Genomic DNA, 16,294 nt, shown 5'->3' with positions numbered 1-16,294 from the left:
TTATGCTATGTCTTGGCTTCATCTTGTTTGGCACTCTCTGTGCTTCCTGTACCTGGAAACATGTTTCCTGTTTTAGGTTTGGGACGTTTTCTGCCATAATTCCTTCAAATACATATTGATGCCTTCCTTTCTCTTCTCCTTCTGAGGCCCCTATAATGTGAATGTTAGTACACAATGTTATCTCAGAGATCTCTTAAACTGTTTTTATTTTTTAAACTTTTTGTTTTTTTTTTGATTGTTGATTTCTATTATTCAATCTTCTAGATCACTTACGTGTTCTTCTGTATCACTTAGCCTGCCATTCCTTCTTTCTTATGTTTTATTTTATTTCAGTCACTGAAAACTTCATTTCTGATTGGGTTTTTTTGTATTGTCTAGCTCCTTATTAAAATTTTCACTGTGTTCATCTATTCTCTTTCCTAATTCAGTTAACATTTTTATTACCAATGCTTTGAATTATTTATCTGGTAAATTGTTTATATCTGTTTCATTATTTTTTAGGAGTTTTCTCTTGCTCTTTCCATTGAGAGCAGTTCCTCTGCCTTTTTATTTTGCTTATCTTTCTTTGCCTTTATGAATTTAGGTGAAACAGTTACCTATTGTGATCTTGAAGGGCTGTTCTTATGTGGAAGAGTCCCTATAAAGACTGCATGAGCCCAACACCTTTGATGAGAGAGCTGAAATTGACATGGATGCAATTCACATCTTTCCTAATGGTATGCTGGCAGCTATCACCCTGGTAGGAGGTGGGGCTGGAGATGGAGGGCCTAGAGCTGGATTTGGGTGTAAGGTGGGATTTCCTCTCTGCTCAGTGGCCATCACTGTCCTATCAAGTGTGAGGTCTGATCTCAAGTTGCTGTAGCAGAAGCACTGAGGGTTGTGTCAGAAATGGTCTGATCCCTTTTAGTATGTAGTTTCCCCTCTCACCACACTGGGACTCTTTCCTGGGGGAGGGTGGACAGGCAGGAGTGCTGAAGCAAGGGGAGGCCTGTTTGGGCTCTCAGCTGTGTCAGCCACAGATAGAGTTCTGAGTTGTCTCTAATACACTGCCTGTGCAGGCACCTGTGAGTGCTTCCCTCACTCTGCTCAGATGCAGCCTCCAGTGCAAGTGCCCTTTGTCCCTCACAACCAATAGCTGCTCCCAGCCTCCACCATCCCCACCCTATTGTGGAGCCACACCATATGGCAGATGGGGCCCGTGTGGACTCTTGGCATATATGAAGTTGTGATCTGTGGTGGAGCAGCAGCCATCAGAGATCTGGGCTTTTTCTGATGTGCTGATTAAGTGTCAACTATAACTGCCACTGCCCCACCCAGGCTCCACCCCTGGACCAGGTCAACTCTGCATCCCATGGCTGAGTCTTCTCCCTGGTCATGGCTGCCCCAGATCCAGTGCCACACTGTGATATGGATTGAGTGGGGCTGGAGTGTTCACTCATCTCTGGCTGTGGCATGCTCCAAGGTGGTAGTGGAGTAGTCCTCTCTCCCCTCTGTCTCAGGGGCAAGCCAGCGCTCATGTGTACCACAGGAGCAGGGTCCAGGCTTTCCAGAGCCATCTGTTAGTCCCAGTGGTCCTCCAACCAGCCAAGGTGGCTTGTCTTCCCTTTGTATGACCCCAGGACTGTGGCACCAAATCTGTGGTTCTCACTGCTTACTCCCCAGGGTGGGTCTCCACCTGTAATCTCCCTTTTCCTCTGAGTCCCCTCCCAGGGAAGTCATTACCTGATTGCTTTTCTTCCCTTTCTACCAGATTACATGTATAGCTTTCTTACAGCCGTGGTTGTACAGGAATCCTTCTGTCAGTTTCCATTTAGTTTTCAGTGAGAATTGTTCCAAATGTATATGTATTTTTGATGTGTTAGTGGGGAGAGGTAAGTTACACATCTTCTTACTCCACCATCTTGATCAATTTTCCCACTCTAAACCAGAATTAACATATTCCTTGGCTAAGATGAGTGATTGTTTTTGGACATAACATAAAAGAGAGCTGGGGCTTCCCTGGTGGCGCAGTGGTTGAGAATCCGCCTGCCAACTCAGGGGACACGGGTTCGAGCCCTGGTCTGGGAGGATCCCACATGCCGTGGAGCAACTGGGCCCGTGAGCCACAACTACTGAGCCTGCGCGTCTGGAGCCTGTGCTCCGCAACAAGAGAGGCCACGATGGTGAGAGGCCCGTGCACCACGATGAAGAGTGGCCCCCCTCGCCGCAACTAGAGAAACCCCTCGCACAGAAACGAAGACCCAACAGAGCCAACAATAAATAAATAAATAAATAAATAAATAAATAAATAAATAAAAGAGATCTGGAGGAGTGAGTGCAACTGAGTGCTGCTTATAGTTGGAAACATGAAACTGGGGAGGGTGGGGCTGGCAATAGTTCATAGAGTTTAAAATCTTGCAAAGAACTTTGGGGACAATCTAAACAAATCGTCTTTTTTTTCTTACTTGGGCAAACAGAGTCAAAGATTATGTGTAACTTGCCTAAAAACACTTCTCCCTGGATTCTCAGCTAGTTGTAACCAGGAAGCCCTGGCAATGGGGGTGCAGGTGAACATACAGGTGGGGCCCTTAGCTCCATTTTAGAGACTTTTACCCTCAGTTTTGTTTTTGTTTTTTCAGCAAAGTGCCATCCAGGTTTCGGGGCTAAATAACATTCTTTCAAGACCTGGACCCACAATGTGCAGATGGGCCGAAGGGTCTCCACACTACTATCACAAGAAGAGCCCTGTAAGACAAGCATCTGCTCAAAGAGCTGCATCTCATTACGGAGAAAGAATCAAAACCCAGTGTTAACAAAAAGCTATTAGATGAACCGATTTCCCATGTCCAAAAGAAGGCAATCATCGAGAATTAAACTCTCCTGCTTTCGTCACCCCACACAGGACTGGATGTTGCCCTCTATGTCAGGTCATTCACCCAATACCAACCATAGCCTCATTCATTTCCAGGTCCAGTCATAATTTTCCTGCTCCCTGCTACTTCCCTGGGACAAGAATTATGAGCAAGCTTCCAATGCCCTTGTTACACTTTTGTCTTTAGGTTCTATTAGAAAGAGCCACCTACTCATCTCTCTGGGCTTTGTTGTCTTTATGGATCCAGACCCAGTCTAGAAGGATGCATATTCTGAGATATGATAGGCAATGAAGATAGACTATTAACAGAGAAAGTTGGCAGTCAGAAGGCCTGGCATAGAATAAGAGAGTCCCAGGACCTCAATTCTGCTCTTGGTTCTGCCACTGATCCCCTCTGTGACCTTGAGCAAGTCTCTCTATCTCTCTCTAGGTCAGTGTATCCTTTAAAGTAGTGAGAAACCTGTAGGGTAAAGGCTCTGTATGATCCTCCCAACTCTCAGGTTCTAGAAGCCCATAAATTTAGTGGATTCAGAGGTGAGTATTACCTGGCTATTATTCCAGTATAAGTAGAGGAATCAAATGAGCTCCTGGGTTGCAGCAAAACCTGGTGGTTGAGGGTCTGGGCTCAGTACTTTGTGTCCCAGTCCTCCTTCTTAATTACTGTGTGATTTGGGGAAAGACATTTCAACACTTTGAGCCTCATATTCCTTGCTTGTCAGGTATAATCAACAATAAGACATACCCTATTGGGGTACCTGGAGCACAGGGCAAGAAACACTCAGTGTTTCTTGAGGTAAGGAGAGGCCTGGCAGAGGATAATTTATAGAAAGAAGTCTACTTAGGTGATACTCTTGTGATATGCAGGGAAATGGGCTTCCAGAGAGCTAGCAGTTATCATTTCCTAAGGATACCTGAGGGACAAGGAGAATGCTTGGACACTGAAAAATGGGGCAAGAGAAATGACTTTTTTTTTTTAGTTCCAACCATGTGCCTGCTCTGCACTAAATAAATTCCTTGCAAACATCATTGCATTTAGCCCTCCCAACAGCCTTAGGAGAGTTGTGCACAAGGTTCTGTTACTGGCCCAGTGTTACCTGTTAGTAAGAGGTAGATTTGGGATGTGATTTCAGTTTAAGTCTCCTGCCTAGACCTGCCTCACCACATCTCACCCATCACAAAAAAGTAGAAATTGCAGGCCAATCAGCTTAATTCTCTATCAGAGGTAGGGTGAGATAGGACCTTTAAATGATGCTTGCAAATAGAATACAAGTATGTCTCTTTTTAAGCAGACCATTCTGAAAACAGATCAATTATGGCATGATTAGACTCAATAAGGCCTCGTTTCTACACAAAAAGGATTTTCTACACCCGTCCTTAGAAATGCCAACTCCTCTGGTGCATTTATAATACAATCCACACCTATGGTCAACTAATCTATGTATATTCTTGCCTCCTATGACAAAGGAGGCAAGAATATACAATGGAGAAAAGACAGTCTCTTCAATAAGGTGGTGCTGGGAAAACTGGACAGCTATCTGTAAAAAAATGAAATTAGAACAGTCCCTAACACCATACACAAAAACAAACTCAAAATGGATTGAAGACCTGAATGTAAGGCCAAATACTATAAAACGCTTAGAGGAAAACAGGCAGAACACTCTCTGACATAAATCACAGCAATATCTTTTTTGATCCGTCTCCCAGAGTAATGTAAATAAAAACAAAAATAAACAAATGGGACCTAATTAAACTTAAAGCTTTTGCACAGCAAAGGAAACCATAAACAAATAAAAAAGACAGTCCACAGAATGGGAGGAAATATTTGCAAATGAAGCAATCGACAAGAGACTAATTTCCAAAATATACAAACAGGTCATGCAGCTCAATAACAAACAAACAAACAAACAAAACCCAATAAAAAATGAGTGGAAAATTTAAATAGACATTCCTCCAAAGAAGACGTACAGATGGCCAAAAAGCACATGAAAAGATGATCAACATCACTAATTCTTAGAGAAATTCAAATCAAAACTGCAGTGAAGTATCACCTCACACCAGTCAGAATGGCCATCATCCAAAAATTACAAACAATAAATTCTGGAGAGGGTGTGGAGAAAAAGGAACTCTCTTGCACTGTTGGTGGGACTGTAAATCGGTACAGCCACTGTGCAGAACAGTATGGATGTTCCTTAAAGAACTAAAAATAGAGCTAGCATATGATCCAGCAATCCCAATCCTGAGCATATACCCAGAGAAAACCATAATTTGAAAAGATACATGCGCCCCAATGTTCACTGCAGCACTATTTACAATAGCAGGACATGGAAGCAACCTAAATGTCCATCCACAGAGGAATGGATAAAGAAGATGTGGTACATATATACAATGGAATATTACTAAGCCATAAAAAAAGGATGAAATAATGCCATTTGCAGCAACATGGGTGGACCTAGAGATTGTCATGCTGAGTGAAGTAAGTCAGACAGAGAAAGACAAATGTCATAATGATATCACTTATATGTGGAATCTGAAAGGATGGTACAAACGAACTTGTTTGCAGGGCAGAAATGGAATCACAGATGTAGGGGAACATCTTGTGGTTGCCAAGGGGGGAACGAGGGGGAGGGACAGATTGGGAGATTGGGATTGACATATGCACGCTACTATATGTGAAATGGATAACTAATAGGGACCTGCTGTAGAGTGCAGGGAACTCTACTCAATACTCTGTAATGACCTATATGGGATAAGAATCTAAAAAAGAGTGGATATATGTATATGTATGGCTGATTCACTTTGCTGTATAGCAGAAACTAGCACGGCACTGTAAATCAACTATATTCCAATAATTTTTTTTTAAAAAAGAGAATAAAAAACTATACATTTGCAAGATTAAAATAATAAAGGATCCTGCTTGAAAAAAGATAAAATAAAATACAACTCAGTTTTCTAAAGTTTGATTTTCCATGCAATCCCTTCCTCACCTCCACTTGTTCCACTCCCGTCCTTTCTTCAGACTTGGGAATGTACCCAGAACAGTAGCCAGCATGGCAAAATCACAACCTGGATTTATGAGGAAAGCTTTAACATCAAATATTTTGTATCTGTTGTCCCACTGTCTTCAATTATCATGTATCTCTTTTAAAAATGGGATAAAATAGCAAAATAAACAACTTCGAAAAAATAAGTCACTTTGGACTTAAGCAAGAGTAGTCTCAATAGAGTGGTACAGGCAGAAACCATGTGGGGAACTAAAAATGGTGTAGAATAGTGTAGAAATTACGTAAGAAAAACATATATAGAAGAATTTGGCATTGAAAGGAAGGAGCTAAATAATACTGGAGATAGCAGCATCATGCAAAAGTTATGAATTTTTGTTTTAAATATGAACCTCAAATCAATATCTTATGACAGGACTTTTGGTCTCTTCTGGGGATAATATACACTCTGGGAGGAAGTATTGGGATTTGAGGGACATTTCTTATGCCTTATAGGGATGATGGAACAAACCTAGAAATCATAGAAAATCTAAGATGTCTAGTTACTTAATATTGTCTGTCTAGAGAAAACATGACTGATGCAGGAATAGATAGGAGAGTGTGGGAGCAAGTGTTCTTGGCTCTCAGGAATGAGTCAGAAGGAGGCCAGTGGTGCAGCGTCAGAAAGGAAGCATGATTCCTTTTCCTCTAAAACTAGAGTGAAGGTGCAGAGGGTGGATGGAGACAGATACATGTTGATGTGGGTGGTATGGGTAAGTCAGGTATTCTTAAGAGTTTTTTGTCCTCAGAAAAATAGAACATGAAGTCAACTACTGAAGCTGAGTGTAGGATGGAATTTATTTTGATTTATTCATTCACACATTCAAGCAGTTAACACATTCTATAGTAGGCTGAGGGATTTAAAGACACATAGTTCCAGCCCTGGCCTAGCATAGTTACTACTGTGTGTTTGGAAGGGAATCAAAATAAAGGAACTGAAAGTAGTGCAGAAACAACAGAAATTGGACATTGCAAATCAATATTAGACCACCTAGGAACCAGATCCTAATAGGCAAGCCCCTCCCCAACAGGCAGGTAGAAGGTATATATGGTTGAAGGACTGGTATGTGGGCACTCTGGGAAGACCAGGAGGAAGTTGTGTGGTGTAAGTGACACACGGTATTGAAGCTGGCCACAGTATTAAAGCTAAAGGGAAACCTGGTGTACCTAGAGGGAGCGGATGGTTTCACAGATAGTGAAATGGTGAGATCTTAGAGCCAGGTCTTGGTGCTCAGCCAAACATATGGCATTGCGTGAATCTACATGTGTAGTAATGGAGTAGGATTTTGGCCTCATCTATCCTGGGTAGCCTTAGGAAAGTCATTTATCCCAATCAGCCATTGCCATAGAGACACATTCACCTGTAGCATGGGCAATTTGGTGTTATCAGTTGGTAGATTACTCTTGTTCCAGGTTATCTATATCCATATTTGTCAAAGGTTGTCTGCCTTCTGCACCATTCTGGTCTGTGTTGTCTTCCATAGCAACATCAGGAAAAGCAGAACAAACAAAATCTTTGAATTATCTGGATCGTAACTGGAATAAGCAAAGGCTTTGAGTACCTGAGTTTGAATACTTGCTCCACCACTTAAAATAGTGAAGTGAACTTAAGCAAATCATTTTCCATTCTGAGTCTCAGTTTTCCATTCTGTGAAGTATATTCAGTAATGACTGTCTCCCATGATTGTTGTGTGGACTCAGTGAGATAATAGAAGTAAAATTACCATAGTGTCTGGTCTATCTTGGTACTCATGAAACATTATTGCCTTTTCCTTTCTTTAATTGAAAATAGCCATATCATTTCCATAAGATTTGAAGCTTAGTGCAGGTCAGTGGTTGAGCTAATACGTGCTTCTTAAAGACATTCAGGTATCCACTCTGGTCTCTCAATCATATATGATGGAGTCCTTCTAAGGCCACTCTTCCCTCCCTTCTCTCCCTTTGTGGCCTTAGGAACAGGATGGCCCCAACTAACCATATAACTTGGCTAATATGTTCACTGCCCTTGGCTGTGACAGGATCCCCAGTCAAGCCAGCTTAAGCAAAGCAAAAATTTTTACTGGTTCAGATAGCAGAGAACTTTGGGGCCTCAGGCACAGCTGGATTCACAAGGTTCAAATGATGCTCTCTACACTCTTTCTCCCTATCTCTGATTCTTCCTATTTTCTACTCATGGTATGGATATTGACCTCTTAGAGTCCCTGATTCATGTCATATTAGCCTAGACTCCAGCACTGGGGGTGGAATGGGGACCAGAGGTAGGGAAGAAGACATTTATTTCTCCCAGTATCTATATATATTCAATTTAGGAATTGGCTCTGATTGGCCCTGCTTGGGTCCTATGGCCATCCTCAGAAGAATTGCTCTTGTGGGAGGGTTGTGGGTAGAGGAGTGGGGGAATTGAGAACTCTAATCTGGCTTAGCTTGAGTGACTTGCCACATTCTGGGGAGGGGTAACAGGAACATAGCAAAGTGATCTATAGCCCCACTGGAAACACAAAGAATGGGGGAAGGGCAAGAGTGCTATGCAGACAAATAAACTACAGCTCTCCACTAAACACAGCCACCAGGCATCACTTTTCTGTTGCACAGAGTCATGATGTGCTGTGTGATATAGAATACTGTGGAATGGTGAGGTGCACTGTCTCCTGGGAAGATAAACTAATATGGTACATCACGGAGAGATGTGGCACATAGTTGTAAGGTGAGAGATGCTGTGAGGAGATCAGGGACACTGGTGAGAGGCAGTGTTGCCACACACACACCAGAGAGCCCAGCCTCACCTGCAGCTGCTGCTCCCCCTCACCACTCAGTCTCTCATGACTACCAACTCTCAGGCCTGTGCTCTTTTCCTCGCATTGTACCTGGGACTCCCTCCACGCAACCTGGCTATTTCCTTGCTGAGCACCTCCTTTTATAAGCTGTCCCCGACAGCTGAATAGCATTTCATACACTTTGCGGAAGATACAACATTGATCACACTGTATTACAGCACTGGGAACTTAATGAGGGCTTGATGGATGGAGTGGGTAAGAACACAGTACTGAGAGGGTGAATAGATGAAATAACTGAACTCATCCTTACATTCAACGAACATTTATTAACACAGAAATGAATAAGGCTTGACCCCTGTTATCAGTTGCTTGGTGCAGAGGGGCAGACAATCACAAAGCTACAGTAGAATCACAGTATAATAAGTACCATCAATGAGGTACAGACAAAGTATTTTGAAGGCACAGTGAGAGGGATAGAGGGATGAGGGAGTAATATTTTGGAAAATTTATACCTGCCTAGAGCATTCAGGGAAGTCTCCAAAGAAGTCATCTGTGAGTTGAATCTTGAAGGAGGAGTAGAAGTCACCAAGTGAACAGTCAAGGAAGGAGCCCTACAGTCTGGGGCTCAGAGATATAGGTAAAATCAGGTAAGTGAGGGATTCAGGGAACCAGGCATGAATGATGGAATAAGGAAAAGAAGAGGGAGTAAGGACTGAGTAGAAGGAGTGTTGAGCACAAGCCCATAGCTCTACTGTGGAAATTTAAAGGTCTTGTTTCTCCATGAAGAGGGAAGGGGGAAAGAGGAGGGTGGGGGGTCCTCAGATATAGGTCCCTGACACTTCCTCAATCAGTCCGTGGGGCTCAAACGCCAAAGCCAGAGCTTCACAGTTGTGATCTAATATTCCTAAGCTACTAAATTGCCAAGAGCACCTTTTCAGAAGCAAAGAATTTGTATGAATAATGCAGTTCTAAATGGCAGAGAGCTCCTTTCACCTTTCTCAGATGCAGTTCATTCTGCCTAAGAAATAGCTCTATTTCCTTCAGGAAATCAGATGGGGTGTAGAACCTGAGCAGGGAAGGTGGGCTAGAGTGCAAGCCTTGTATTGATCTCATAATTGGATGGTAAAATGATGGTTAAAGTCTATTTTTTTTCCTTTGAATTATCTTTATATATCAGCATAAAACTTGAAAAAATATATATTCACAAACCCCTTTTTCTTGTTATTCCTGTCTCCTCTATTATTTCATACCCGTATGTATTTTAATATGCTTAAATTTTAAAAATAAAACTTTTTAAGAATTTTAATTTTAATACATCTTTTTGTTTAAATATGTAAAGTTCTTATTTAAATCTCTCAAACTGAACTTGTCTAAAGTTCATTATAAATTTTAAAATTCTTTTTCTCTAATTTTTCCTTTTAAGATCTTTTAAATTTAATTTTTAGCAAATTTTGTCCTTTTGTCTTGAATTGTTCTAAACTTTCCTCTTTTAAAACTTTTCTATAAGCTTAAATTTGAATTTTCATCCCTTTCTGTATTTTTCAAAACTTATATCTTAAATTATGCATAAATTCTCAACACATATTTTATGATCTAATTTTTAAAGATTTTTATATTTATACTTATTTCTATTTAAATTTTATTTCATTTAAACTTTTAATTTTAACAGTTTCCTTCTTTTTTCTTTTTAATTTTCAAATGGTTTCTTTCACTTTAAATTTTTGGTAAACTTTCATTTTTAATCGTTTTCCTTGTTTTATTCATTTTATCTTTTTTAAACTAAGAATTTCTAAAATTTGCATTTAAGCTTTAATAATTTTAGTTTTAAATTTTAAAACTTTTAAACTTTTAAAACATTTATTTTAAAAATATTTAACTTAAAAAATTTTCAACATTTAAAAACATTTTCTTTTTAAGATTAATTTTTTTCTTTTTAAATGTTTTTCTTTTAAAGCTTTTGAAATTTTCTTTTAAAATATTATTTTATTTAGCTATTTTACTGGTTGACCACAGCTGGAACACCAACTGTGAGGTTTTTTGCTGATGAAGGAATACTTCCTGACTTCCCACAGTATTTTCATAGAAACAAATGACATATAGTAGTGCCAGAACATCTCTATTCCTACTCTTCTCACCTAAAACATTCTTTTCATTTAATTATGCTTTATGGGACCATTTTCAACCTCTGCTCCCTCCCTCCCATTTAAGGCTGAATGGCCATTAGTTAATATTCTTTTTTTCTTTCCTCTTACAGACCCATAGGCCATGTTAAATTTGGTTCTTTATATCAAGATGCTAATTGTGATGTAGGGGCTGTTGTCATTGTCCATTCCTGGTAGGTTTGTGTGTCACTTCAGGATCCTTGCCTATTAATTTCTTTTACTTTTTTTCTGGTAAGTGGTCTGGTAAGACTAGTCTTTCTCTAGACCCTGTTTGTGATAGAACAGTAAATACCCTTCACTGTAGGGTAAGTCCTCAATGGTAGCCTTGGTGATTACAGCATCATCACAGCTGAACCACTGGTCTTTTTGTTGCTGGATAAAACTGGTATAGTGTCCACTTTCCAAAGTTCCATGGTGATTAATCACTACAAACAAGGAATACTTATTCTCAATGGGTGCGCAATCTATTGGTGGCTGGCCTTCTTTCATTCTGCTCTCTTTAGTAGAGGCCAAAAATGGAGTCATGTCCAGCTCCAAGGGAAAGGAGATAAAAGTATTAATCTTTCACCTCTGTTTGCCTACATATTCAGACCGCTTGAGATGAAAACAGGCCACAACGGGTAGTTTCTTCATTGTGAGTTGTTTGGTAGATTCCTGATAGCTTTGGCAACTACTGCATTTGATTTTGGCACTGCTTCCTAGATGCTCTGGCCTTGTAAACCACTGTAAGCAGTCTGTGAGTGAGGGAATTCCTGGTATGTAGTCATCCCTCCTCACTGTGCCATTAACCCTCTCTGGACTCTGGGAACTGAATGTGGCACAAGAGCCAGGAAAGTCTAAACTGATGTCCCAGCATGGATCTATTGTGGTGGACAGTATGGAAAACTTGACATGTGACATCTGACTGCAAGCCACCTGTAAAGATTTCGTCTATGATGCAGTTACAGCAGGTGGGGTTATTGTTCTCCTGCCCAAAACTATCATCTTTGCTGTGTCTATGAAGCACATCTAATATTGCAGTGAGGAACTCATGGGCATCCTGCTGCCTGTACCCTGCTAAGTGTTCTGCATGAATCCATATCAGGTGCAGTAACTTATAGAGAATGTGAGGAGTTCAGCTCCCAGAGTACATAGCATGAAAAAGTGAAGACATTTCACAGACAAGACACAAGCTGGGGTTTGTCATTTCACATCTGTGCTTGTCAGAGAGGAAGAAATCTTTCAGTAGAGGAATATGGGTAAGTGTCTGGACAATACAATTCGTAAAACAGGTGTTCCCAAGATTGATTAGCCCTCTCAGGCCTACAGTACAGACTGACTTTTTTCTCCTCTTTTTCTTGGGCTTCACCAATTTTGGCTCCTGTTCCTTTGACTCACAGGTTGATTGCTTCTCTTCAATACCTGATGTCATACACTGTTGTTGAAAGACATCTGATGAAGTGGAAGCTAAGAAGTTCAAAATTTTCACTTTTGTTTCTTTGGCAATCTGTTCTATGTCTTTGTCATATACATAATCCTTACACATAAAGCAATATATAACCCCATGATAGATGTCTACAGCTAAATTGTGCTGTTTGGTTTCTGCATGTTTGTGAATATGCTTCTCAGTAAAGCAGCCAAAAAAGACACAGGAAAGACAAGAGTGGAGTCTGTTCATACTACATATATGACAGATGCATGACTTTGCCTTACGTTTCCTAGTCTCCGTCTCCGGGGTCCCACTCCAAATAAAACGCTGGTAGATCAACTGCAGGTTTTTCTGCCAGTTCTTAGCTACTTTAAAGCCCTCCACATGAGAGCACCCTGTGGGACCCTGATCAAACTCCACCTCCAGCTACCAGTCTCCTAAGCCACCTCGACCCCCAGAGCGGCGTAGGTCAGCAGAACAGCTTCGCTGAGTCTGGGGCCTGGACCCGGGCCAGGGTCTGCGCCGAGATCTGCGCCAGGGCAGGGACCTGGGCGGCGGTGGAGGGGGAGGATGGGCTGGAGGCAGGGGTGGGGCCCAGGGCCCTGACTGGCCTCGGAAGCGGGCCTGGGGCTGGGGCGGGGGCGGGGCTTGCGGCGAGGGCAAAGAGGCGAGGAGCTGCTGTGACAGTGAGGGGCGGTTGAAGGGAGCACCTTCTCGTCGCTGCAGCTGCAGCTCCACGTCAAGTTTTCCTCAGGTGCAGGCTTATGCTTTTGTGATGTCTCCAGCTTCATCTCCTCAGCTCCCTGGCCTGAATACGCCTTTGCAGCCCCCAGTACCTCCTCCTCCATTTCCTCCGCCTTCTCAGACACCTCCTCGAGTGAGGCTCCTCCCTCACATCCTGAGCTCCAGCGGACCAAAGAACGGGAGGGAAAGGAAGCTTCTAGAACTTGGGCCATCAACTCGCTGCCCGGCCATTGGAGAGAGGCATCTGGAATCGAGTTGCGACTGTAGATGGAATGAGACAGGGATTTCTGCGAATGATCTGGCCAGCGTCATGGCCGCGGTGCATCCCCGAGACCCCTCCCACCAGCCCTTGAGCTCAGGCAGCGGCTGCTGTGGATTACACCTACTCTACTCAGAAGCTGCGGGAACTGGTGTGGAGACCTAGGCGGTTACCTGGTTTAAAGGCGATCGGATCGTGCTCCGGGCTGGGGAGTGGAGGCGGGTTGAAGGGAGGATGACGGAGGGAAGAAAAGGTAGGGGGGCGGAGTACGGCCTGAGCTTTAGGGTGGAAAGAGATGAAATCTTTAAAAAAGGCGCCACCCTCTGACTGCCTTTCCTGCGCCTTGCGCAGCCTCGCTTTGGTACAGCTTCCTCTGACGTTATTTCCTTATATCCTAAAAACACTTGGGTCAACATTTTATTTTAAAAATGGCTGAAAGGGGGCCACCTATGGAAAACGGGCTCAGGGAAGAAAGTGTCCCCCTGCTCCCACCTTACCAGTGTTCCTGGGCTGGGTGTGTTCCACACTTTGCCCCTACCTCCAAGCGCACGGTCTTTTGGTCAGCCGAGTTTTTGCGCCCTCTCAAGCCCTTGTCGCTTGTGTCCCCACTCACCTTGTTACTTGCTTCATCACCCTCATTCCTTATGATTCCTCCCAAAATTCGGACTCCTCTCGCCCTCCACGCGTTCAGTGTGTGGCCCCCTAAGTCCCTGCCTCTTCCCGCCTCCGCAACGACCCCAGCCCCGCTGTTAATTTAAAGGTCTGAGTTACCTTGGGCCCCAAGCGCGTGATACAGAACCTCAGCAGCAGCTGCTGCTGTCCAGGCGCTCCTCAGCCAGCCTTCTCTCCTGACCTCTCCTCAGGGTGGTCACAAGGGGGCCGCCCCTGGCCCCTCCCCTCTCGACGTGTGGCCCCCAGCCCCGGATTCTGCACTCCTGCAGTGATGAATGCCACCGCTGTCCCGCGCAGTCAGACAAACCTCTTCCTAAAACAGATTCTACTGGAAGTAACCACAGCGACGGATTCTAGAGAAAGCCCCTGGAGTGGACGTTCTGACCTCACCTGGCTCCAGGCCCGCGCTCCGCAGAAAAAAACTTTCATTGGGAAGGGGATGGGGGTTGTAGGGATGTCAACTCCCTAACAGGAATCCCTTAGGGACCCATCAGAATCTGATCTCTAGGAGTTAAGTGGAGAGAGGGATTCTGTAGTGTGGGGAGGGGAAGCATAAGCAAGGGCTTCACACTCCTATAGGAGAGCCCCGGCACTTGCTAGCTGTGTGAGCTCAGATATAATACCTAACCTCTCTGAGTCTTAATTGTGGTGTCTTTTAAACAAAAATGGAAACAATAATCCCAACCTCTTATGAACACCAAATCATAGTCTATATAAAGGATCTTTATGGTAAGCTTTATCTTTCACACCTCTCTTTCTCAGTCCCGACCCTAAAATGAGCCTATAGCACAATGCCTGATACACAGTACAGGAAAAGAGAAGACATCTCTTTGGAAGCTCTCTCAAAGTTACTGCTTAGTTCATCAGCTTATCCCTCCTAAGCAGTTCATGTACATGAGCAAGCACTCAACAAATGTATGCAGATCCCTTAACTGTACTAACCGCACTAGGTTGTGCTTTGAGAAACTCAGAGTAAAACGATTTGTGTCCTCCAGGGGTTCAGAGCCCAGGAGATTTTCCCCTCCCTTTAACAGGTTCAGCATCCAAGGCCACAACCCCTAAGATAGATGCTATGTCCAGAGCTTGTTGCCCTTCCTGTCCAACCCCAAGATTATTCCTGCTCATCAGTGAGGATGTTTAATGCTACGTTTAATCTCTCTGGGACAGTCATGTATCTCCTTTTCTCAGGATTAGGATTCAGTTCTCTCAGGCTTCGGAGTGGTATCTTGAAGGTGCCTTCCCAAATGGATGTCAGTGATTTTAGAACATCAAAGTGATGCATTAATGTATATGAATTTTCAGAGTGAGCACATATCAGTATGATCTTGGAGAGAAGAACCGCCATAACTGTCCTATAGCCCAGAGTGACTATAGGTTGAGAGGTTCAAATAAGAGTTAGTCTCCTTCAGAAGAATATGTTTGCCTGGGAGACAAGAGCGTAATGCTCTTAAACTTTTCTATCATTATTAGCTGTGTTTGTAACCTAAAGCAAGCTACACATCATCTTTGCAACTCAGTTCCCTCCAGTAAGAAAAGAGCTGGTTTGACCTGCTAGCAGTTCTTACCATAAACTCATGACAACTCAGCAGGAATCCTAATGAGGTTTTCAATTCACAAATACTTGGTCCCCAAGTCAGCTAATGACCATGTATCTGACTGGAAAGGCCATTGCCACTCTCATGGTTCTAACTGCCACAACGTTGCATCAGAGAGGGAAGGCTTACTGTTTTCAGGCTAGAATTTTCAGTTTCTTTGGATGCAGCTATGCTCTTGGTACAGGAGCCTTGAGAAGGAGCCTTAAGAGATGAACAACCCACTCAAACTGAAATGCATTAGTTTAGGCAAACTTTAGTTTGTCTTCCTCTGGAGTTTTCAAAGGACTTTTAGTAAAAAAAAATAATAACAGCAAAGACAGCAGGGTTTTCCAACACCGTGGAACTTGGACCTGCATAAATATTAGAGATGTAGATGTGGTATTTAGACAGATTGCGCCAGAGGATGGCGGAGCACACAGACAAGGTGGCAGTGAGGTGAGAGAAGCAGAAATGGAGTCACCAGTGGGTTCCCAGGAGGACTCTGAGAGGAGGCAGGGTTAGAGAGAGGAAATGTTCTGCCCTCCTTCTGGTGAGTGCCTAATGGCACAGGGGAAAGTGAAGATCCTCTCGTGGCCTGAGGGGCAGTCCCTGCTACCTCCCCCTCCTCATCCCCTTCATATGAATCACTCTTTGTCTTGTGTGTCCTCCCTTGGGTAGAAATTTGGAGTAGGGTAAGAAGAGCTCTGTGGCCCTGGGAGTCCGGCGGTGCCTCCCCTACCTGAAAAACAGCCAGTCATTGCCCCCACATACTGGCCTGCTCCACCCAGATCAAACCTTGTGATTCTGATCCA

At 43.2% G+C, this 16,294-nt stretch overlaps 1 protein-coding gene across 1 annotated transcript; it reads right to left on the bottom strand.

Moving 5' to 3' along the window:
* Window positions 1-11,074: 11,074 nt before the first annotated feature.
* Window positions 11,075-13,189, bottom strand: USP51 (ubiquitin specific peptidase 51). Its single transcript, XM_059911186.1, is given in 3 exon segments — window positions 11,075-11,702; window positions 11,704-12,871; window positions 12,874-13,189. Coding segments are annotated over 3 exon segments (2,112 nt in total).
* Window positions 13,190-16,294: the final 3,105 nt, after the last annotated feature.

The sequence above is a fragment of the Balaenoptera ricei genome, chromosome X (assembly GCF_028023285.1).
Source record: "Balaenoptera ricei isolate mBalRic1 chromosome X, mBalRic1.hap2, whole genome shotgun sequence".
NCBI classification, from domain to species: Eukaryota; Metazoa; Chordata; class Mammalia; order Artiodactyla; family Balaenopteridae; genus Balaenoptera; species Balaenoptera ricei.
Note: the sequence above shows the minus strand (reverse complement) of the source record. Positions and strands in the feature narration are given on the sequence as shown.